Source organism: Amphiura filiformis, chromosome 4 (assembly GCF_039555335.1).
Source record: "Amphiura filiformis chromosome 4, Afil_fr2py, whole genome shotgun sequence".
Classification (NCBI taxonomy): Eukaryota; Metazoa; Echinodermata; class Ophiuroidea; order Amphilepidida; family Amphiuridae; genus Amphiura; species Amphiura filiformis.
Window position 1 is genome coordinate 44049074 of NC_092631.1, and position 25731 is coordinate 44074804.

The following is a 25731-nucleotide window of genomic DNA, read 5'->3' on the forward strand; positions in this document are numbered from 1 at the left end:
ATTATTTTGTATTTAACATAGGCCCTACTTTACAGTTAACATGGTACTTTATGATGTAGTATTAATGAATCATCAAAAATCAAAAATTAAATTTATGTAGGCCTATATACCAAAATTATTAACTTCAAAATCTTCCAAACAGGACATAAAAGGTATAATTTACGAGGATACTATTTTGGTGCCACACTCTACATGCATGTAATCTAAGACCAATTGTAGGATATTGAGTTTGGATCTATGATTTGTTCAGTTTCTTGTGAGTACACAATTTTTGGTTCTACATGTATGTAATCTAACAGTATGGAAAATGGTGCCAGGTGCAATGCTAACCATTTACATGTAAACATTAAAGAAACCACCATGAGTTAATATCAGCACATTTATATTTTTTGCAAGCTGGATTTGACCAGGGATATGAGACAACACAGGGGGGGGGGGCATATAAAGCAATTATTGAATAGGCCTATATTGTATGCTTTCCCACATGTGACTTATAGAACCAAAGCCTTGGGCCAAGGCTACTATAATTGCTTTAAGCAATGCCTTATGTAAAGCCACACAATTTATTATTCAAGGTCTGACCGTCTGTTAATGACCTGGCAACAGATACGCCCACGGTACAAATAGTTGTAGCTTGTAAACATGGTAAAAGATACTGTTTATCGCAAAAAAAACATTAAAAAATGATACTTTAAGGTATTGTTTTGTTAATTTTTGTATGGCACATCATACATACACATGTGCTGAGGTCAAAAGGTATCAATTTTGTTTTTGACCCTGACTCACCTGTCATTCAAAACAACCCCTTAAGCAAAAGTAGCAAATACTCACTTTGTTAAATTCTTCATCGTCTTGTGCGATCCTGCGCCTTATGTACAGATGTAGGGCCTATAATATGTAACAGGTTGACAGACAGTCAATTTGCTAAGTATATATAATACTCTACTACTCTTTATGAACACGCAATATAATGAAACATAAACCTTCAAATGTTTTTGATAATACATAGCCTACGTCATATTGCACCGCTTTCGAACAGTCTTAAACCTAATTGTTGCATGTAGAAATTAGGACTCATTCTTCATGTTATTACGGTACCACTTTACTGAATGGGACCAAGTTTAAAAAAGGGTGAAAAGCCACACAGGAAAGATTTCTTAAACTTGGCCCCTTTTTACGTTTTGAAACGTGTTTTGGTAGATCGAATTTAGCGAAAACATCTTTCCACCAATCTGCCATTTCAATTGTTATACCGTTCCGGTTATTGGATAGGGTCTTTTAGTGATGATGGTCCGGTTAATGTTGCACGCAATTAGGTGAAGCTCCGTGAGGTATGCGCGATTACGTTTTATGCAAAACATTATTCCGCCATTATTTTCTTAAAGAATTACATTAAAATTATGGATTTCGTTCTTATTTTAAGTGGTTTCAACGACATCATGTAAATTGAGTGTTGTTTAATACCATCATTGTTTCCCAAGAATATCAGCATTCGCTTGACATTTTCAAATACAGTGTCTTTACAGAATTGTTTTCTGTATTCTAAGTCATTGTTTTAAATAGTACAAAAGTTCTTTTGTTTACAAATCTCCTTCTCATAGTTTTCATTCAACAAACAAAACGAAATAACAAATTGAAAATAAATGTGTTTTATAATAGGTCTAGGCCCCACACCTTCTCAGACCCATCCACACAATAAAGAAACAAATAAAGAAACAAATAAAAAAATAAAATAAAAAATAAATAAGTAAATAACAAATAAATAAACAAATAAATAAATAATAAAATAAATAAATAAATAAATAAATAAATACAAATAAATAAATAAATAAATAAATAAATAAATAAATACATAAATACATAAATACATTAAATCTTAAAAATACAATAATCTAAGCTTTTTGAACAGACAGAGATTCTCATTTACATTGTGCCTTTTAAGTTTTGGTTTTTCTCAAGTTTTGCTATCGGTTTCTGTTTTGGTCATGCGCTTTTCAGCTTGTGTAATATTACACCTTTGGTTTTAGTTTGGTGTGTAATTGCTTACTATCAAATCGTCATACATAAATTCAATTGTATTTTTCATCATCATAGAAATACACATATTTGAGATGACGAAATATTACAATGAAATCAATTAATATATTATGCAGAGAAAGTAGGTATATTTTGATGCAAAATCATTACAAAGGTAATATTGCAATTGAATGGTTAGAGTTGTCGTGCATAACACGGGTGGAGGGGGAGGGGTTTCGTCAAGTCCATCTAAAATATTAGAGCGCTTACGATTTCCAAACGTATATCTATTCAAAATCCCATCACATGAGAGTGATTTTGAATAGATGCACGGACGTATGATACGTACGCTGGGAAATATCATGCTCTCTAGTCCTATTGTATGAACGTGCTGAATACGGCTAAGGACTTGGGACAATTTGTGTTGACAATATTAGACAAAATCATACCCAACACAAAATGACAATCAGGAACTAAAAGAGGGCATTATTATATTACTTGAATTTCACATCGTTTTATTTGTTTTTACAGAAATGTCCTAAAACATTAGGTACCGTTGCAAGACACTCATCGTGGTTCAAAGAGCGATTTAAACCTGGCCTTAAGATGTTCCTGGATGAGAAAGATATCTACAACTTTGACAATTATTTCAAAATTTCCCATTATGAATTACCATTTGGATATGCCACCGTGGACAGAAACAGTTGAGTATAATAAAGACCAAAATAGTGCCACGTTGAGACAACAATTTCGCTTTCGGTTATCAGATGCGATTTCGGTCGCTTTCGGTTATCAGATGCGATTTTGGTCGCTTTTGGTTATCCGATGCGGTTTTGGTCACTTTTGGTTATCCGATGCGATTTTGGTCGCTTTCGGTTATCAGATGCGATTTTGGTCGCTTTAGGTTATCCGATGCGATGTTGGTCACATTTGGTTATCCGATGCGATTTTGGTCGCTTTCGGTTATCAGATGCGATTTTGGTCGCTTTTGGTTATCCGATGCGATTTTGGTCGCTTTGGGTTATCCGATGCGGTTTGGGTCACTTTTAGTTATCCGATGCGAGTTTGGTCCTCCGGTGCGATTTCTCGCTCTGGCGTCTTGCGGCCGTTTTGCCGTTGCAGCAGACACAGCGGCTAGGTTTTGCTCATCGTTTTCCACTGAAAACATCTCAATAACTCGGTCAATTTGTAGAACAACGCTGATCATTTGAACGGAAATAAGCGTGAAAAATAACGTTGTGGAAAATAGAAGACGCGACGTCTTTCGGAACTGCAAAACGCCCGCAAAACTTCCGACCTTAAGGGCTTTGGAATGAGCGTTTCGATAGTATTTTGTGGGACATGAGAGCACATCAGATATGTTGAATTGCGTTCTAAATACGAAGAATGTCCTTTTCATATCAAATAATTTTCATTTTTTTAAATTTGCGATAATAATACAAATTTTATGACAAATTATTCAAATTTGATATTTTTTAAAGTTTTGATATAATTATAACAGTCCTCGAATTAAACTTTATAAATCGAATGCTATGTACTTAAAGTGTATGTAGCTGCGAGGAAAAGCCTACGATTAAGTGACAATTTTGACCTTTCATATTGAAGATATGTATTTTGGGTTTTTTTGTTGGTCTTTTGGGAAAAAAATCCATACCTTCAATACGAAAGGTCAATTTTTTTCAATTGATCGTCGGCTTTTCATCCCAGCAGATACACTTTAAGCACATATCATTAGATGTGTAAAGTTTACTTCGAGGACTGTTGAATTTCAAACATATCAATTTTTAACATTTGCCATAAATTGTGTATTACATTGCGTATTTCAATGAATCAAAACTATTTGATATGAGAATGGCATTCTTTGTATTCAGAATACAATGTTAGATGTGCTCACATGTCCCACACACGGTTGTTTGATGTATATAGAATTGGCTTCATTATTAACTAAATGCAAACTATAGATGGCGCTATTTATCCTAAATCATATGTCTTTGTTTGCATGGGTTAGGTGATAAATATTCCAATTAAAACAGCTGGAATAGGTGAAAGAAGCAACAAAGGAAAATTATAAACATATTTTATCAAACATTTAAAGGAATTATTTGTATTACAAGCTTGAAAGAATAATTTCCAGTAATTAAATAGCGCCACCAATTTTGTCATTAATAGATACATTTTATATCCGAAAAAGCTTTAAAAAATACGATAAAAGTGAATAATATTTGTTTAGGAGGGGAAATTAAAGTTGAGAATGACTCAAACGCATCTGCATACATTAGCATGATATCACTTTTAGCTGTTTAAGCCTAAAATTTGGTTGTACTTGATGTTTTGTTTGAAAAACTAATAAATGATCCCATCAAACAACCGTGCACAGAAAATACTGTCCAAACGTTCATAACCCATCCCTTAATTGATTCAAACTACCATCGAGTCGATTTCTGCCATGAAGATATCGGGGCGATGACACTCTGCGATGCCAACCGACGTTAATGGTAAGAATTGCTTAATACATTCACTGTTCAAAAACATGCAAATCACTGCCCAAATTGAAATCTTCCTGCATGTTATTAATTTATCAATAAATATATTGTTTTCACAGTTCTTGGGTTAATAATGAATAATGCAAACTTCAGCAATGCACCTATTACGGAGTTGAGCGACAAGTGTGTTCGGTGTGCTGTAGTCGGATGTGGCGGAATTCTCAACGGTTCTAATGCGGGACAGGAAATAGACAGTCATGATTTTGTTTTCAGGTAGGTCAAAGGGCAGATAGCTACAAAAAGCAGGTGTCGTGGGTGTTGATCAGACATGAAATTCCATTAAAGGGACATTTCGTGATTTTAACATCCTCTTTTTAGGATATTGTTCCTTTACATATCAATGAAAAATGTTTATTTCCAAAATTTTAGTTCAATTATTCGGACTGAATTTACAACCTACGTATAACTCCATGTAAACACCTCAAATAAAGAATGTCCGTAGTCATGTAACCCGTTAGTCGGGCAGCAAACTACCCAGTTTTTAAGGTCCGTGGCCTTTTGATGAAGACAATGTGCCACATATCCTAGCATGTTGTTTGGGTCCCAAGTAACATATTTATACATGTTTACAAAAATCCAGATGCAGCAAAAGGCGGCCATCTTGTTTTTCAAAATGGCGCCCATTTTGGCAAAATATTTCCAATATTTGTCAAACTGCCCCTTCCCAATGTGATTTTATTGGCACAGTAGTGATTGTTTTAGTAGTTTTGTCATGTTGGCATGCAGTAGCACCAATATTAATGATTTACCAATTCAAAATGGCCGCCAAAAATTCAAAATGGCCACCGAAATCAATTTATTTCCTTCAAACATACAATAAGCCTACATCAATCTGGTAACATATGAGATTGGACACGTGACATGAATATTAAAATAATAACACACACAAATCCCATACTTAATGCACACCCCACCCCACACCCTTACCCCCACCCCCGTATATTTCGTATATTATTTTAAAGTGGCACAGAAAATGTATCAAAAACGTTTTCTTGGCTCATACGGCTATCCTTTATACAAGAACAGTTGGTGGTGCTAGTTTGGGCTACAGGCTGTATTACTACATCCATAAGCACATGGCAGCAGGGGGTACGTGGTTCTTCAAAAAAATTTGAACCATTTAAGGATAATTTTGCCCAAATGTGCCCAGTTGGTTGCACTGGTCTCCACTGAAAACCCACCCATCGATATACCAAAATCGCTGTAAAAGGTACCCCAAAACCGTGGCACCTTCCTGTACACCTTCAAATAGGAAGACCCCCAGGACATGGCATTGGCCAGACATTGAGAGGTATTGAGGGGTATTGAAAACAGGGTAAAAGGTACCGAGTGGTCCCAGAAATGGTTTATGGGTCGCGGGGGATGGAAGTTCTTAATGGTTTCTAGGGATGGAGTTAGGGATACCAGGGATGGGGTATAAAAGAGTACTAGTAAAGGGTACCGAAGGTCCCAGGGACAACAGATCCAGGTGAAGGTGCTAGGTTCCAGGGGTGACATTAGGGGTGTCAGCAATGGGGTTTGGGGTACCAAGGACAGGATTAGGGGTTTGGGGGATGAGGTTAGGGGTTCCAGGAATGGGGAGAGTCCCATGGTCGGTGTTAGGGCACCTAAAACAATGCCTACTGTACCAATAAATTCACAATGGGAAGGGTCAATTTGAAAAATATTGGATATAGTGAGGGGTACTGGGATGGAGTAAAGGGTCCCAGGGTTTGGATAATGGGTACCGGGGACAGCGTTAGGTGCACTGAGGAAGGGCTAGGGGTACTGAGGACAGGGTAAAGGGTTATGGGTCCCGGAGAAGGGGCTAGGGGTTTCAGAGATGACCGGTCATGGGTCCAGGAATGGGGTTAGAGGTCGCATGATCGTGACGCGTGTTTGAGGTCCAAGGGATAGGATATGGGTGACTGGGGATTGAGTTAGGGGTACCAGGGTTGGAGAAATGGGTACCAGTAACTGAGTAAGGGGTACTGGGCATTTGGGTATGGTGAACCAGATGTGGGCTAACATGTTCCGAAGATCGTATTAGGGTCCCAGGGATGTTTCATGGCCGGGTCTCAGGGACGGAGTTTGGTGTCCCATGAATTGAGTTAAAGGTCACATAGTTTGTGTTAGAGGTCCCCGGGAATATGGTAATGGGGATGGAGGCCAAGGATTAGGGATATGAGTACCAGGAACAGGGTAAGGGGTGTAAGGCATTGAATATGGGGAACCAGATGTGGGGTTACAGGAGCCAAATATGGGATTAGGGTCCCAGGGATGGGTCATGCACTGTTAGAAATGAATGTAAATTTACAGTTTTTGAAGATGTAATTATACGGTTGACATTGTCTTTATTACATAAACACGGTATTTTACGTGTAAAAATACAATGAAACGGTAATTCACGCGTAAAAATACAGTACACAGACTACTCAAGACTTCCATATCGTTTTTCTACGTTCTGATACTGTCGTTTAACAAAAAACTATGAATCTACAGTTTTTAACCTGTAAACACACGTCCGACCCCGTTCTTTTACATTGTGATACTACCGTTTTGGAAATAACTGCGAATTTACAGGTTTTAACTTATATCAAAATTGTCATTTTACATCAACACGGTATTTCAAGTGTAACAATACAGTACACACACATATATATACACGCCCGACTCCGTTCTTTTACATTCTAATAATGCCGTTTTGGAAATAACTGTGAATTTACAGGTTTTGAAAATATCAATATTGTCTTTTTACATCAACACGGTATTTCAAGCGTAACAATACAGTACACACTATATATAGAAGTCCGATTCCGTTCTTTTACATTCTAATAATGCTATTTTAAAAATAACTGTGAATTTACAGGTTTTGATAATACCAATAATTATTGTCTTTTTACATCAACACTGTATTTCGAGCGTAACAATACAGTACACACACATACAGTATATACAAGTCCGACTCCGTTCTTTTACATTCTAATAATGCCGTTTTGGAAATAACTGAGAATTTACAGGTTTTGAAAATACCAATAATTATTGTCTTTTTACATCAACACGGTATTTCAAGCGTAACAATACAGTACACACATATGTAAATACACGTCCGACCTCGTTCTTTTACATTATGATACTACCGTTTTGGAAATAACTGAATTTACAGGTTTTAACTTATATCAAAATTGTCATTTTACATCAGCACGGTATTTCAAGTGTAACAATACAGTACACACATATGTGAATACACGTCCGACCCCGTTCTTTTACATTGTGATACTACCGTTTTGGAAATAACTGTGAATTTACAGGTTTTAACTTAAACCAAAATTGTCATTTTACATCAACACGGTATTTCAAGTGTAACAATACAGTGCACACATAATTATATGCACGTCCGACCCCGTTCTTTTACTTTGTGATACTACCGTTTTGGAAATGTCTGTGAATTTGCAGGTTTTGAAGATACCAATATTGTATTTTTTACATCAACACGGTATTTCAAGCGTAACAATACGGTACACATAGTTTTACATTCTAATAATGCCGTTTTGGAAATAACTGTAAATTTACAGGTTTTGAAAATACCAATATTGTCTTTTTATATCAACACGGTATTTCAAGTGTAACAATAAAGTACACACATAATATATACAAGCCTGGCTCCGTTCTTTTACATTCTAATAATGCCGATTTAGAAATAACTGTGAATTTACAGGTTTTGAAAATACCAATATCGTCTTTTTACATCAACACGGCATTTCAAGCGTAACAATAAGTCCGACTCCGTTCTTTTACATTCTAATAATGCCGTTTTGGAAATAACTGTGAATTTACAGGTTTTGAAAATACCAATATTGTCTTTTTACATCAACACGGTATTTCAAGCGTAACAATAAGTCCGACTCCGTTCTTTTACAATCTGAAGCAGTATTCAGACTTTTTATTGTACGTACAATATTGTATGCAACATATCTACGTTGTTTAATCTATTGCCATTCTATTTCCAGTAATGTTTAAGTTCTAACGAATGTTTGATGACGTAAAATCGATAATATATTTCTACTAGATATTACATGTAACTGTATATTATCGATTTTTCGTCATTAAACATTCGTTATAACTTAAACATTACTGGAAATAGAATGGCAATAGATTAAATAACGTAGATATGTTGCATACAATATTGTACGTACAATACTCGGAGTCTGTGGAGCGCTTAATATAGTCTGTTGGCTTATGTTAAGAAAGCAAATTTTTGGGTAGATTCTTGGCACCCATGTTTAAACACATCTAAAAACATCACTGATTAAGAAAAAAGTGGGTGCCAGTTTTTCCATTAACATTTAGAGCCTCCATTTTGAATTTCAAAATGGCCGCCAATTTAAAAAAAATGTTTCTAAATTGCCAATTAACCATTACTATTCATTCAAATGTCATACAATATATATCATATTTTATCTAAACTTGTATAAAAGGGTCAACGATTCATTGGAAACAAAATAAGAACACTAGAAATACTCCAAATTAGCAAAAATCCAAGATGGCCGCCATATTTCAGCTTTTGAACCAATGGACATAGGAAGATGATTTTGATGACTAACCATATGTGTTGGCACATGCGGATTCCAATAATAACAACATATTTATGATTGGAACACTTGTTGCTGCTCCGTTAGAACGTCCAACTCACTTCCAATTTGTAACAAGTATGTTGAAACTTATCTCTTTGTTTGATTGTTTGCTTTCCAATATTATCTTGTTCTTTGTTTTTGTAGACGCATTGCGCCTCCTGGAAAATATAAAAAGCGCAGTTTTTAAATGCTATGTAATGTAATGTACTGTATGAAGAAGGGGTTGCAAACGTTACTGATTAATTGTTCCTAATTGCCATTGCGTCAATGATCTTCACCAAGCATTGGTGGTGTAATGTTCAAACAGCTGTCGGTACAGACCACATTGTTTCATCTGCATGAGCACCTTCCGAACACTTTGATTTCCCACACTTACACTTGAAGAGCTACAGCAATGAGACCGGAGCTGGAGCAACCTGAGAAAGAACCACCAGTAGCTTGTTGTCTAGGTTTCGCCACCCCATGTCAGAGGGTCAAGATAAGTTGGGTTCAATACCATATCCCGGCACCAGATATTAGCCTGGACATGGGCACGGCGTATATGTTCAATACATGGTCCCTGAGATGGTGGCAGTTTGTCAACTCCTTGTTCATCTTTGAGTTGTTTGAACAAACACCATCCGAGCATCTTTGCTTGCCCAAAATGCCCAATGAGGACTCCACTTGGACAGAAAGAGATCAAACAAACTATTCACATCCACATAGAACTTCATCGGATGGTTCATCTCCTTCGCCAAGACCAGCCAGTGCAGCTGATGGGAAAGGTAGAGAGTTAGAGAATCCTTTGTGCTGCTGCTGGCAAAAACGTCTCCGATCCCTCTTCAAACTCAGTAGGCTGTGCAGAAGCTTGTGCTGTGTCATTTGCCAACAGATCTTCCATAAAATATATCACTATGCTCTTGTCTGTAGTGGTATGAAAAGATCCCACCGGTGCCATAAGAACTTTTATATTGACACTCTCTCGAGATGACCGGCTAATCTTGCTAATAGTAATGTGGTTTCCTTCAAAGTCAACACCTCAGACCCGATGTTCCAGCTAATGTTTCTTGCAGCATACGTCCACGATTACATTGATAAGAAAAGTTGACCCTCCAGATGGGAAACACCGTTTCCATGGCATGGCCGTTGGAATGCAACATCCTTGTTCACACTCATTGACTCAAAGGCTTGATGATATTGTCAAGTGCGAGTTATATTTGACAACTACACACAGAAAGCATCACTGAAGGAACGGACCAGATAACATGGATAACTGCGGATCGTTCAAGACTCAACATGTATCAAAGACAGCAATATGCATTAGGCGGAGGCGCCATATTTAATGTTAGCTTTGGACACTTTAAATATCAAAAGCTAGTGTTTCTCGCCAGCATCGGCACAAAGGATTCGTTAACTCTCTATCTTTCCACATAATTCACAAGACACAGGTGTGCTACTTTGGCTCTACGTAGAACACCACTACTTGGCAAAGGAGATGAATCATCCGATGAAGTTCTATTTGGATGTGAAGAGTTTCTTTGCTCTCTTTTCTGTCCAAGTGGAGTCCACATTGGACATGCAAAGAATATTTTGTTTAAACCTAGAACTACTGAGCCATATTTTGTAACACGAACTACGAAGAGGGGGTTTGTTGCGACCCCCTTAATTGTCACTTATAAACATCATATACCGTTATATTTGCTACTAATGTATAGCTATGGGTCGCTATGACGTCATAATGTGAGGGCGCCCAATTAAATTTGGGAAATTCTGGCTAGATGTACAAAAGTATATCTATAGGCAAAAATGATTATCAGGTAAAGATCTACAAAAATACTCAATATAAAAGGAAATTACTATGTTCACCTAACTAACAAGTAAAGAGTCAGTAGCTCTTGAAATGATTTCTCATTGGGGCACTCACCACCCTGCCTCTATTGTCATCTTTGATGGCCGGTCCTACCCCCGGGTAAGGTGCTGGGGTGAAAATGTTATCACCAAAATGAGCGCAAAGGATGTATCTATGATTAGCTTTAAGTCGTTTGGGCGTAAACGTACATGCGTTTTTTATGACGGGTAAAAAATCTTAGGGAGGGTTGTTACAACCCCTCCCCTTCATAGTTCTAGGGTTAAGCAACTCAAAGATGAACAAGGAGTTTGATAATGACAAACTGCCACCGACTCAGGGACCATGGATTGCACATATACGCCGTGCCCATGTCAGGCGTATATATCTGGCGCCAGGATATGGTATTGAACCCAAATTGTCTTGACCCTCTGACCTTGGGGTGGCAAAACCTACATGTAGACAGTAAACTACTGACGGCTCTTTCTCAGGTTACTCCGACAGCTCCGGTCAAGATTTGCCAAGATCTAGAAGGTCATTGAAGCAATAACAATTAGGAACAATTAATCAGTAACGTTGGCACCCCTGATTCATATCATTATATTACATGGCATTTAAAAACACACTTTTCCCAGGAGGGCAAAACTCGCGCAAAAACATGATAAATACAATTCAAAGAACAAGATAATAATGGAAAGCAAACAATTAAACAAAGAGATGAATTTTAACATAATCTTACTATAATTCACCAGAATCTGTTTGTTTGTGTGTTTGTGTGTTTGTGTGTCTGTTTGTCTGTCCGCCTCTTTTCTCGGAGACTGGGGGTCACACGTTCCTCAAACTTGGTGGGTGGGTGCAGCTTGGTATGAGGAAGAACGAGTTTGTATTGGTTAGTGGGTCAAGGTCACCCAAGGTCATACAGGGGTCAAATTAGTAAAAACTGTTTTTCTCGGAGACTGGGGGTCGCACGTTCCTCAAACTTGACAGGTGGGTGCGTCTTGACTCGGGACAGAACAAGTTTGTATTGGTTAGTGGGTCAAGGTCACCAGAGGTCATCTAGGGGTCAAATTAGTAAAAACTGTCATATGGGCATGAAACTTGGTGGGTAGGTGCATCTTGACCTAAGACAGAACAAGTTTGTATTGATTAGTGGGTCAAGGTCACCCAGGGGTCATCTGAGGTCAAATTAGTAAAAACTGTTCTCCGCCTATTTTCTCGGAGACTAGGGGTTGCACGTTCTCAAACTTGGGGTGGGTGCATCTGGACCTCAGACAGAACAGATCACCCGAGGTCATCCAGGGGTCATCTGAGGTCAAATTAGTAAAAACTATTGTATGGGCATGAAACTTGGTTGGTACAGTCAACTTTTATAGTCAAATTTTTGGAAGGTCATTTTGGGGTCATCCGAGGTCACCCAGGGGTCATCTGAGGTCAAATTAGTAAAAAATGTCGTATGCGCATGAAACTTGGTGGGTACAGTCACCTTTTAGAGTCAAATTTTTGGAAGGTCATTTTGGGGTCATCGAAGGTCAAATTACTATAAACTGTCATATGGGCATGAAACGTGCTGGGTACAGTCAACATTTAGAGCCAAATTTTGGATGGTCATTTCGAGGTCACAAGGGGTCATCTGGGGTCAAATTAGTACAAACTGTCCTATGGGCATAAAACTTGGTGAATACAGTCACCGTCAGCCAGGTAATCGCGACAGCCGAGAACCGCCAAATACGGGTAACCGCCTAGTTGTTATAATTTGGAAGCGAAGCAGACGTTCTAACGGCAACAGGTAGATCGTTCCAAGCATGTAAAGCAGATACAGTGAAAGTTTTGTCGCGATATTGGACTCTAGTAAAAAGTGTTCCAATCATAAATACGTTGTTATTTTTGGAATCCTCATATGCCAAAACATATGGTTAGTCATCAAAATCATCTTCCTATGTCCATCGGTTCAAAAGTTATGGCATTTTACGTAAAAAGCCTGAAATATGGCGGCCATCTTGGATTTTTGCTAATTTGGAGTATTTCTAGTGTTCTTATTTTGTTTCCAATGAATTGTTGACCCTTTTATATAGGGTTAGATAACATATAATAAATATTGTATGACAATTGAATGAATAGTAATGGTTAATTGGCAATTTATTTTTAAAAATTGGCGCCCATTTTGAAATTCAAAATGGAGGCTCTAAATGTTAATGGAAAAACTGGCACCCATTTTTTTCTTAATCAGTGATGTTTCTAGATATGTTTAAACATAGTTGCCAAGAATCTACCCAAAAAAATGACAGATTTGAAAAATATTACGTAAGCTTATAGACTAATAATGCCGTTTTGGAAATAACTGTGAATTTACAGATTTTGAAAATACCAATATTGTCTTTTTACATCAACACGGTATTTCAAGCGTAACAATACAGTATACACATATGTAAATACACGTCCGACTCCGTAGTTATACATTCTGTAGACTTCTCCGTAGTCCACTTGCCAATTGTGCACTACTCTGGCTATATTACATTTAAGCTTAAAACTCTGATTTAATTAATGAGTGCACAATTGATAGATTTTCACAACTGATCTTTTCAGTCACCGTACGCCCTCTGTTTGTTAGCTTCCCAAGTTCTCCGTAGTCCACTTGCCAATTGTGCACTACTCTGGCTATTACATTTAAGCTTAAAACTCTAATTTAATTAATGAGTGCACAATTGATAGATTTTCACAACTGATCTTTTCAGTCACCGTACGCCCTCTGTTTGTTAGCTTCCCAAGTCGGATAATAAACTGGCAGAGTCTAAAATTAGAATTGTTCAGTATTGAAGTGTCATTATAATTATGCCATTATGATATGTTGCATTCAATAATATAAGCCTACGTAGGGCCTATACTTTACTTTTACTGTCACAAATATAATTATATAGCCTAAAACTTTCATAACCATTTTATACTAGTATTTTGATGTACTAAATATCAGTATAATTTCGAGTTCAACTGAATGCGTTCATCATGATTAATAACATTTTTATTTATCAAAAATCGACTATGGCATAGTCTATACATTCTGATACTAGCGTTTTGGAAATAACTGAGAATTCCGTAAAAACCACCGTATTGGACGCCAGTAGCGTACCGTAAATATTTAAAAAAAACAGCTACCGTTAAAAGTAGAATACTGTTAACTGTAAATAATACCGTTCTTATACTGGCACTCTGGACGCCAGTAGCGTACCGTAATGTTAAAAGGCACGTACCGTTTTAACACATATATGCAATTACAGTTTCATAAACCATGATTTTACTGTCAAAAGCTACCTTTTGAGTTTGTTTCAGATATGCCTACTATTAACATGGCACTGTAACACGTTTGTTAATGTGATTTTGTTATAAGTTTAGAAGGTTCCAAGCTAATTCTGCTCTATATTCAAACTTTTCAGTGAAAATTATTATTATTGCTTTACTCGTGCTTATTAATGTTTGTTTTCATTACAGTTCCTATGAAATTCATAAAGAATTGACATCTCTTTGGTAGCTTTTGACAGTAAATTCATGGTTTATGAAACTGTAATTGCATATATGTGTTAAAACGGTAGGCCTACGTGCCTTTTATCATTACGGTACGCTACTGGCGTCCAGAGTGCCAGAATAAGAACGATATATTTACAGCTAACAGTATTCTACTTTCAACGGTAGCTGTTTTTTAACATTACGGTACGCTACTGGCGTCCAGACTGCCATATAGTACCCAATGCAATTGATACAGGGAGGACTAGTTCTGAAACCAGTATTCGTCAAGGAGGCAACCAGGTAGAGGCATTTAGAAGAACCAAACATCATTTTTCAGGCTACCCTTGATCCCAAAAAGATAATTGAATGGGCTGTAAATAAAAAGAAAGCAATAAACAACAATGAAAATAAAACAAAAACATAAAAAACAAAAAGGCATAAATAACCAAGAAAAAATAAGTAGTTGCAAGTATAATAGCAATAAGTCCCATCGCACATCCATTTTATGACACTTAACAATATCAATAGCCCTTAAGGGATCTGGAATGAGCGTTTTGAGGGTTTCGACAGATTTTTTTTGTGGGACATGAGAGCACATCAGACATATCGAATTGCATTTTGAATACGAAGAATGTCTTTCTGATATCAAATAATTTTCATTTTTTGAAATTCACGATATAATACAATTTTTATGACAAATTATTAAAATTTGATATTTTTGACATTTTTTATATATAACAGCCCTCGAAGTAAATTTTATAAATCTAATGATATATTCTTAAAGTGTATGTAGCTGGGAGGAAAAGCCGACAATCAATTGAAAATGTTGACCTTTAATATTGAAGATATGGATTTTTTTCCCCAAAAATACCTCATTTTTGTTTGGTGTTTTGCGGAAAAAAATCCATATCTTCAATACGAAAGGTCAAATTTTTCAATTGATCGTCGGCTTTTCATCCCACCTACATACACTTTAAGTATAAATCATCAGATTTGTAAAGTTTACTTCGAGTACTGTTAAATATCAAAAATATCAATTTTTAATCATTTGCCATAAAATGTGTATTTTCATTGCGAATTTCAAAAAATCAAAATTATTTGATATCAGAAGGACATTCTTCGTATTCAGTATGCAATTCGATATGTCTGATGTGCTCTAATGTCCCACAATAAATACTGTCCAAACGTCCATACCCCTTCCCTTAAGCCCACCGGTAAAGCTCATTCCGTAAATAAAATTGTTATTATAATTTAAGATATCATTGAGGAATGTTTGATATTCTCCGAAGAAGCCAAACCTGTAAAACGGATAGATTTCTTTAAAAGAGCATCTTCAAAAGTTGTGAACCGATTGAAATATTTTGTCGGTTAATTAGAGCCAAAATATATTTGATCACTTTTATGGAAATAGCATAAAAAAGGGAGCAACGATGGTTCTTTTTGGAGAAAACCCTTCAGTTGGTTGTTTACAAATATTTATATCTGGTGAACATTGGGTGCAAATTAGTGATAATTCAATTCGGTATGTGGCGGTCGGTCGATGGTTGCACGAGCCTTTGTTTACTAAAAGCGTCTCAATTTGTATTTAAATGTAAAACCTTCATACTGCAGTTACTGTCCGTTTTCCTATACACAATACACAGTGCTCTCACCATTGACGCGCGACCTTTACAAATAGTGTATGTTAGAAGTATATTGCATTTGCCTAGTTAAATCACTGTGTGAAAAATAACCGGCCAATATTTAAACTATTCTCCAAACTTCTAGCAAATATATTTTTCTAACATGACCTAAAATTACAGCTAGGTTAGATGTTCAGAAATAGTCGCACTTTCGTAGAATATGAGTGAGGGCAAAGCATAGCTAGCTCATAGCTAGCCAACTCCCCGTGTTAATTGAATGGAGATTTGACCGAAAATATTGAGCTATATTGGTAACGGACCGCTCCGTTCTGAAGGATGCCATAAAAAAACGGTACAAGCTACATATAAACTATTCTATGAAATTCTAGAAAATATAGTTTTGTAACATGTCCTAAATTTTTAGCTAATTTAGGTGTTTGGAAATAGTCGCACTTTTGTGTTTTAGGAAGGATATGTAAACGACAGATAACACCAAAAAATATGAAGAAATTATTTCCAAACCGTGTTAAGTCAACAGTCATTATGTTGCTCATTTTCAAGAATGCTGGTTAACAAAAAGCAGGCCATTGTCTCATTTCGTGAACAAAGGTCCACATACCATTGTTTCCTTGCGTTTCCTTTATAATCAGTTACCCAACTGAAGCTGTATTATAGCACCTCATAGCGATATCGCACATATAAAACAGACACATGTGCACAACCAGAGAAGATCCGATTTAATCAGTTGAGCTGTTTCAATGAGTGTTATCTTGGTTTAATAGCTTTTAATGGGGTTTAAGTCCTGCAAAGGTCGAGATGAATTCTACTATAGACATGACTGCATCATGTTGAATTTGAATATTAAAGCCGGGCTGACACAAGTTGGAAAACAAATTTGAACACACAAAGTATGTACGAGACGTAGGTAAGTCGTGTGTTGGTGGGGGGGGGTAGAACCCCATCTTTTGAATCTCCTTCACAGGCAGAAGTACATCTAAATAATTCTCAGGTGATTCTTTCACTTAACTTCAACAGTACTTTATTTACTTATTTCCAGACTACATAGCAGACAAGACTCAGTCACATCCCTATCCTATATTTTGACACATTAATCCCACTACTTCCGTCTATCAAGCAGAAACTCAGCTAGCACCCTCTCTCATCTGCAGCCAAGGGCGGGAAAGAAAACTAGAGGGCCTTATATTTGTACACAAATACGGCTATACCCGCATGTTATCGGTGTTCACAAACTTAGTCATTTTGCTGACGTCTTCAAGAAATTGTAAAAAGTCGCCCAATTTTAAGCATCTTTAATTCAATTAAAACAAAGCTTTTGCTGATTTAGGTGACACTTTCGAAAACAGTTTTTATGGTTTAGTGAATAAATTAAAATCAATGCTGCGGCTTATTAATTTCTTTCGATAATGAATAGGTTTTCCCTCATGTGATATGGCTTCCAAACTTGTATCGGTCTTCTCTACTGTTGGTCAAGCTGGTTCCCCGCATGCTGCAGGAATTTATTGCAAAGTCCTTTAAGGTGATGTTGTCCCTCACCTGTCCGCTTGTAACAAGTTAAGTCTTGATAACGGTCACCCATATAAATGATTTTTGAACCATTCAAGGAATGACAAATGAAAAATGTATTGGGATCCAGCATAAAAGATTTAACCAAAAATATGTTGGTCTATTGGTTACATTAATCAATGAACTCAAGATGTGTCATTGAAGTTACAGTTGTTCCTTCCTAATAATTTAGAATGAAAACCCTGTTAAATTTACCTATGTTAATGCATGCAAAAAGCCAATTTTGAAAAATGCAACTTTTATTTATGTATTAAAGATCATAAATTGCTATAGGATTGAAATGTGTAAAATGTTTGAAATGTGTAAAAATTAATTCATGAACATCTTAACTTAAGGGATCTAAAATGAGCGTTTATTGCGTTTCGACAGTATTTTTTGGACATGAGAGCACCTCAGACCTATCGAATTGCATTCTGAATACGAAGCATGTCTGTCTGATATCAAATAATTTTCATTTTTTGAAAATCACAATATAATACAAATGTTATGACAAATTATAAAAATATGATATTTTTCAAATTTTTGATATATAACAGTCCTCGAAGTAAATTATATAAATCTAATGATATATTCTTAAAGTGTATGTAGCAGGGACGAAAAGCCGACGGTCAATTGAAAATGTTGACCTTTCATATTGAAGATATGGATTTTTTCCCAAAAGATCTAATTTTTTTGGTGTTTTGGGGAAAAAATCCATATCTTCAATACGAAAGGTCAAAATTTTCAATTGATCGTCGGCTTTTCATCCCACCTACATACACTTTAAGTATAAATCGTCAGATTTATAAAGTTTACTTCAAATACTGTTAAATATCAAAATATCAATTTTAATGATTTGCCATAAAATGTGTATTAAATTGCGAAATTCAAAAATCAAAATTATTTGATATCAGAATGACATTCTTCGTATTCAGAATGCAATTCGATATGTCTGATGTGCTCTGATGTCCCAAAATAAATACTGTCCAAACGTTCATACCCCAGCCCTTAAGTCATGTTGATAAAAAACGACTGGCAACACTGGCCTTGAGAGACTAAAGACGTGAAACGGCACGGGCTTTTTATACACGAGTGATTTTACATTTTCTTCTCTGAATTCGGAAGCCTTGGTATAGGCCTATACACAGTCGTGACAGGGCAGAAAGACGACGAACTGGTCGAAATAGTACGCACAGTACAAGCGCTATCTGCGCTTCCTACTGATGTAAACAACCTATCTAAAGAAGTAAGTTCTTTCAAAGATAAAATAAAACAGTCGAAAGGTGATATAGATGAAAAAATGAAAGACATTGACCAGAGCATGAACGACTTGAACACGGAGGTTGACAATCTCAAATACAAAGATGCACATAATAACTATGCGACTATTAACAGGGTCACTGAACTTCGTGATCAATATGAAAAAGAAGACTTGAGACGCAGCATTCGCAGCTACAGTGCAAATTTGTTATTTACGGGCATTCCAGAAACGGGCAATGAAAAAAACCAGAAGAGCTACTGAGGAGGTACTAAGGCAGCATTGTGTTGAGAACATGGACATGCTGGAAGGAGATGCCTATAACATATTTATCGCCGATAAACACCGCATGAAAGGATCTGCGGTTGGTTCAAAACCACGTACAGTTATTGCAAAATTTGTGCAGATGAGCGACAAAGACTTTGTTCTAAGCCATGCCAACTATCTCAAGAACCACACTATTCGGACTAGAGATGAAAGAGACATACATTTACTGTTCAACAGCACTATCCACCCAAACTGCAGCAACAACAACGAGAACTCTGGCCATACTACGTCCAAGCAGCAAAAGCAAAGCTACGTCGCACTTTTCGGGTGATTGACACATGTCTTGTCTTGTTCATCTGTGGACAAAGATTCTACTATGGAATGAATGTTGCCGAAATGCAACAACCACAGTCACCTCGACACATCCGTTTTGACTCGCCTCACAATGATAGTCATAACAGCTTACCTAATACTCACGATACCAGCGACGTTACAGTGATTGATGGCGTAGAAGACAGAAGAGATAGTACGCATAACAACAGAGAGGTAGAGGGAACACAAGATGAAGCTGGCTGGAGATTCGAGAGTTGAAGACTCCTTACGCAACTGCTTAAACAGTGATCTTGGTGCTTCTCCTAGCCTTCTCGCGGATGGCGTGGTTAAAATAGTGCATTTTGCATGTTTAGGGAGTATAATTTGTTTTTCTGAGGACCTTGCACTTGAGAGTCTGCGATGTTTGTTTTTTCCACAGGTATATAATCTATATTTAAAAAGAAAAACAAACATACAAATACTTTTTACGCTGATATGAATATAAGACAGTAATTAATTAACTGCTGATATCAAATGTCAATTTAGACCTTTTGGCCAAGCAGAAATGAGTGTTCAGAAAAAGATAGAAAAAACTAGCTGATTGCCCCAATAGTTTTGTTTCTTGGTGTTGGATCGTTTCAGTATATGAACTATTTAAGTCAGGATTTCTAAAAAAATTAAAAGAATTTTGAAAGTTACTTATATGTTGATGGTCTGATATCTTAAAACAAAACATTGTGAAAGGAAATTACTGTTTTGAGTATACATGCATGATTTTACGTGTGTTTAACCATGTATTAAAAAAAAGAAGAGAAAAACTAGCCGATTGCTCCAACAATTATTATTATCCTGGTGATCGGTCGTTTGAGTATGATTTATTGGAGTTATTTTTAAACAATGGTAGGAAATAATTCCGGTATATGTATATGTTCGCTAAATGTGCGAGGCCTACGAAAAGAAATATAACGTAGACAGGTTTCCACATGGTTACATGTACGCAATAGACCGTATTCAATCGGTTCAACAAATAGTAGAGGTGTATGTGTGTTATTTAAGAAAGATTTGAATTACGAAGTAACGAAAGTAGTTTCTGATGAGCGTGGAAGGTTTATCATTTTAGACACAACTATTGATGAACAAAAGTTTACGTGTATTAACATTTATGCTCCTAATAAGGACGATCCCTTGTTCCTAGATAAAATACGTGAATGTATACCCGATTTTGAATGCGAGTCCATCATATTTGGAGGGGATTTTACCTTGGTTATGGATATAACTAAAGACAAGAAATGTGGTCGCCCTGTAATTAATTTCAGAGCACAAGAAAGTTTAAAATCCTTTATAGATGGTTACGATTTGGTAGATATTTGGAGAAAAACTAATCCTAATGTTGCGCGTTTTACTTGGCGTTCTAAAACTATGCCCCCTATTCAGTGCAGACTTGATTTTTTCTTAGTTTCATCACATCTTTTGTCTCAGGTAGACAATTCTGATATTTGTTGTGGGTTTAAAAGCGACCATTCTCCTATTAGTTTAACCATTTGCCCCTTTACTGAAGCTTGAGGTCCGGGATTCTGGAAGTTTAATGTATCACTGCTACATGAGCAAGAATATATTTATATTGTAAAGAAGTGTATACAGGATCATAAACAATGTAATCAAAACCTCAATCCTGGTCTATCATGGGAGTATTTAAAGTGTTGTATCCGATCAGAAACAATACAATATTCTATCCGTAAAAACAAACATCGTTAAAGGTTGGAAAACGATTTCATGATCAAATTAAATAGTTTAGAAGAACAATATTCTCAAAATCCATCGGAAATATTGAAACAGCAGATTGATGTTGCAAAGAATGATCTAGAAGATATTTATAAAAAAGGTTGCATGATTCGATCACGTGCTAAAGCTTTTGAATTTGGGGAGAAAAACTCAAAATATTTTATCAATCTTGAAAAACGGAACCAAAAGCAAGGTATTCTTACAAAATTTGAAACAAATAATCGGGTTATCCTTTCTAACAGAAAATATATTTTAGAGGAGGAAATGCAATTTTACAGGCAACTTTATTCGGGTACAGGGCGTTAGTCCGACACGCCGCTAGTCCGACACGCCGCTAGTCCGACACGCCGCTAGTCCGACAACACAAATTCCCTATACTTAGAGGTGCGTCAGTCCGAAAATGAAAACCACGGCGCTAGTCCGAAAATGAGTCCGAAAATGAAAACCACTGCAACAGTCCGACACGCCGCTAGTCCGAAATTTAATTATGAAAACCACGCCGCTAGTCCGACAAAAATTCGGACTAGCGGCGTGGTTTACATATTTTTTTAAAAACACGCCGCTAGTCCGAATCTGAAAAGCAGTCTTTTTCAGTCCGAAAAATAAATTTTGCTGGTATATCATGGCCGGATTTACCCTTTGCTGGCCCCTGGGCAACATGATTGCCACCCATCTTCAGTGGCCGCTCCTACCCCGGGGGGCTGAAGGAAATTCAATTTAGCCGCCCCTTCCTCAAAAGCCCGAAAAGGTTGACCCAATTTTTTTTTCGGTGGTTTGAAAAAGTGAAGAGAAAAAAAAAAAAGATTATAAGCGCTAGCGTCCTAAAAGCAACACATTTTGATGTATAGTACCATTTTTTCAAAATATTTGATACTTTTCAAATTTTTCCGCCCTTTTTTCTTTACTAATTCTTTTTGCCGCCCCTACTTCTTCCACCGCCCCTTCGTTTGCCGCCCCTTCTTCTCCCGCCGCCCCTTCGTTTTGGCCGCCCTCTGCTTTACCCCGGGGGGTTGGCGCGTGGCGCCCCCAAAGCCCTCACAACAAAAAAAAATACGCGCATGCATCTTCGGATAGAAGACTTTCCTCCCCCACACTGTAATCCAAGCTGTCATCAGAACTCCTTCACCAGAAAAACGCACTAAATTTTGATACAAATGTGCGAAAATTGGCTATTTCAGTGCTAAAATCAAAAGGGGATGTACCGGAGTCACCGAGCCAGTGGGCAAAGTTCCCTAATCATCCCACTCATCTGCTACTAAAAGAACATTACTGGGACAAATGCGCAAGTGCAATTTCGATGCTAAAATGAACACAATTGTCCTAAATGAACAAAATTGAGGACAATTGTGTCCTAAAATCGTGCCAGATGAAAATGCATAGGCCTTTAACAACTACCTTTGGTTAATTTAGTCCCGGTATTTTGATCCAGCTCACGAGTTTTATACTTATTCCAGGCATCATATTATGATTTAGATAATAGAAAGGATGGAATTATAACTCTTATTTTTCAAATTCGTGATCGTGTTCAAGTTTGAGATGAAAAAAAGAAGGAATTTTTTTCAACGGGGCGTCTCGCAGATACTCACAGAATGGGTTTGCCGAGATAAATGTGCACGAAGCGCGTGGCAATTTGGCACTTTAATACTAAATGTTCCAAAATTGGCTGCATTTCGGGTCTAAAATAGACCAAAAGGAAGATGAAAATCGTAAATGTTGTCACAACATTTCTGTCGATAATTGAGCAGGGTAGGGGACTGACTTGCCACCCTGCCCTATGGTCAGTGGCGTAGATTTCTTTTTAACTTTGGGGGAATGGGGTTGGAAAGTATAGGCCTAGAGAAGCACCTCGAAGATCTTTCTATATGCTGGCTGCTCCGATTATAGAATAAAATTTGTTCACCCAGAAAACTAAATAGTCTTCAACCACCTTGGTAAACGCCCACAAACGCTCTTGTAACATATATATTAAATGCGCCCTCTGTTGTTGTATCTATGTCAGTTTTGAAACCAACAATACTCAAATTTGCAAATAGCACATTAAGAGATAAGGTGAATATATTTTTGCTATCTTCACACTTTGGAGATCTGCCCAGAGGTGAACTACAGAAGTGAAAATCTAATCACGTTCCTAATAGGCTAATCGTCTTCTTGAAAATCTATCTTGTGTTTGTGAGCTGCGAGTGGGCTTTGAAGCGCATGATCGAGGGGCGGTCAATAAGTTTGTTGAACAAAGTACAAATTACTTGAATTAACACCCGCTAAATTCTTTGCATCTCACTTTACTTTTTAGCATGATCATTGTATAACTTAATGAACCTGTCCCTACTACCCTTGAGAACTTGAGAACTTTCTGCCAGTAAACTGAGAGTTTGCTGATTGTTCCATCAGCAAAGCCGCACTGTGAAGGCTCACCAACAATGATCACAATAAATAAAAAAAATTAAGGGATGCATTATCCTTTACACTCAAATAATGTATCCGAGGGCAGTCAAACGTAAATAAGGCGACGAAAAATCAAAAACCCTGTTCTATGGGCAGTGCCGCCGACAAGGAAGGGTAACCGGGTGCGTTACCCCGGGGCCCGGGGTCCTGGGGGGGGCGTAAGGAGTGAAGAAAACATACTTTACTATGGGGCAGTAAAAGCAAAGAAAAGGGACCTCAGGGCCCGTAAAAGGTAATGAAAAAATACCTTGTAATTAAAGCATATTTTCTTTGCTTTTTCTATACGGGCCAACAAAGGTCTCTTTTCTTGTTCATTAGGCCTAAGGAATCTCTTCTTAGCTTTTTACGGGCCCTCCGAGGTCTCTTTTTGTTTCTTCTTATGGGTCCATTAAGGTATATTTTCTTTGCTTATTAAGCTTTTTTACATACTCACTAAGGTCTCTTTCCTTTCCTTTACGGGCCTATGGTATATTTTCTTTGCTCACTACCATACGGGCCCACTACCACACTGTCTCTTTTCTTTGCCTTTACGGGTCCATTATAAGGTCTGTTTTCTTTGCTCTTTTACGGCCCATAAAAAGCAAACAAAAGTAGCGGGCCCGTAAAAAACAAAGAAAGGAGACGTGCATTTAAAAAAAACCAAGATAGCCTTTGAATACACACTCTAATAAGTAAGTTTTACTTGAATTTACTGTTTGCTTTTGCCAAAATGATCATCCTCGATATAATGAAATCTTCGAGATATCGGAGGAGTGCAGCTTAATCGTGGGAACACAAAATACAACTTTTCGCGCGCTTTGCGTGCATTGTGCCCTATTATTTGATCATTTACCTTAAAATTGGCAATTTTCCCGCCCTCCGCACGGAGTTTGTTTCAATAAGTTCAATATGGGAGCAACATGATGCAGTCATGTCTACAGTAGAATTCATCTCGACCTTTGCAGGCCTTAAAACCCCATTAAAAGCTATTAAACCAAGATAACACTCATTGAAGCAGCTCAACTGAATAAATCAGATCTTCTCTGGTTGTGCACAAGTGTCTGTTTCAATGTGCGACATCGCAATAAAGCTGGTATTATAGCTTCAGTTGGTTAACCGATTATAAAGGAAACGAAAGGAAACAATGGTATGTGTAGCTTTGTTTACGAAATGAGACAAAGACCTGCTTTTTGTTAACCAGCATTCTTCAAAATGAGCAACATAATGATTGTTGACTTAACACGGTTTGGAAATAATTTCTTCATATTTTTGGTGTTATCTGTCGTTTACATATCCTTCCTAAAACACAAAAGTGCGACCCTCTCCAAACATCTAAATTAGCTAAAATTTAGGACATGTTACAAAACTATATTTTCTAGAACCTATTTAGAATAGTTAAGATGTAGCTTGTACCGTTTTTTTGTGGCATCCTTCAGAAGTGAGCGGTCCGATACCAATATTTTCGGTCAAATCTCCATTCAATTAACACGGGGAGTTGGCTAGCTATGCCTTGCCCTCACTCATATTTTACAAAAGTGCGACTATTTCTGAACATCTAACCTAGCTGTAATTTTAGGTCATGTTAGAGAAATATATTTGCTAGAAGTTTGGAGAATAGCTAAAATATTGGCTGGTTATTTGTCACACAGTGATGTTAACTAGGCAAGTGCCCATTCTGCCAACGTACATCATTTTTAGGGGTCACGCGTCAATGGTGAGAGCACTGTGTATTGTGTATAGGAAAACGGACAGTAACTGCAGTATGAAAGTCGCTAATTCGAATTGCAAATTTTCGCGCGCTTCGCGCGTAATTGACCAGGTCAACTGTTCATACTTGGATCATTTTAGCTTAAAATTGGCAAATTTTTGCACTTTGCGTGGAAGTTATTAAGGGAGCAAAATGCCACTTTCAAATTGCAAATTTGTGCGGGCTTAACGCGCATTTGTCTCATTCAATGTTCATATTTGATTATTGGCAGCTAAACATACTACTTTCGCTCCGCTTCAACAT

General features: G+C 37.1%; 1 protein-coding gene across 1 annotated transcript in view; it reads left to right on the forward strand.

Moving 5' to 3' along the window:
• The window catches only part of LOC140150209 (uncharacterized), an 86283-nt gene that overhangs the window by 8907 nt on the left and 51645 nt on the right, over positions 1-25731 (forward strand). Inside the window, exons 2-3 of the mRNA XM_072172214.1 lie at positions 2548-2719; positions 4619-4772. Of these exons, the coding sequence (XP_072028315.1) occupies positions 2548-2719; positions 4619-4772 (326 nt within the window). The remainder of the gene's footprint in view (positions 1-2547; positions 2720-4618; positions 4773-25731) is intronic.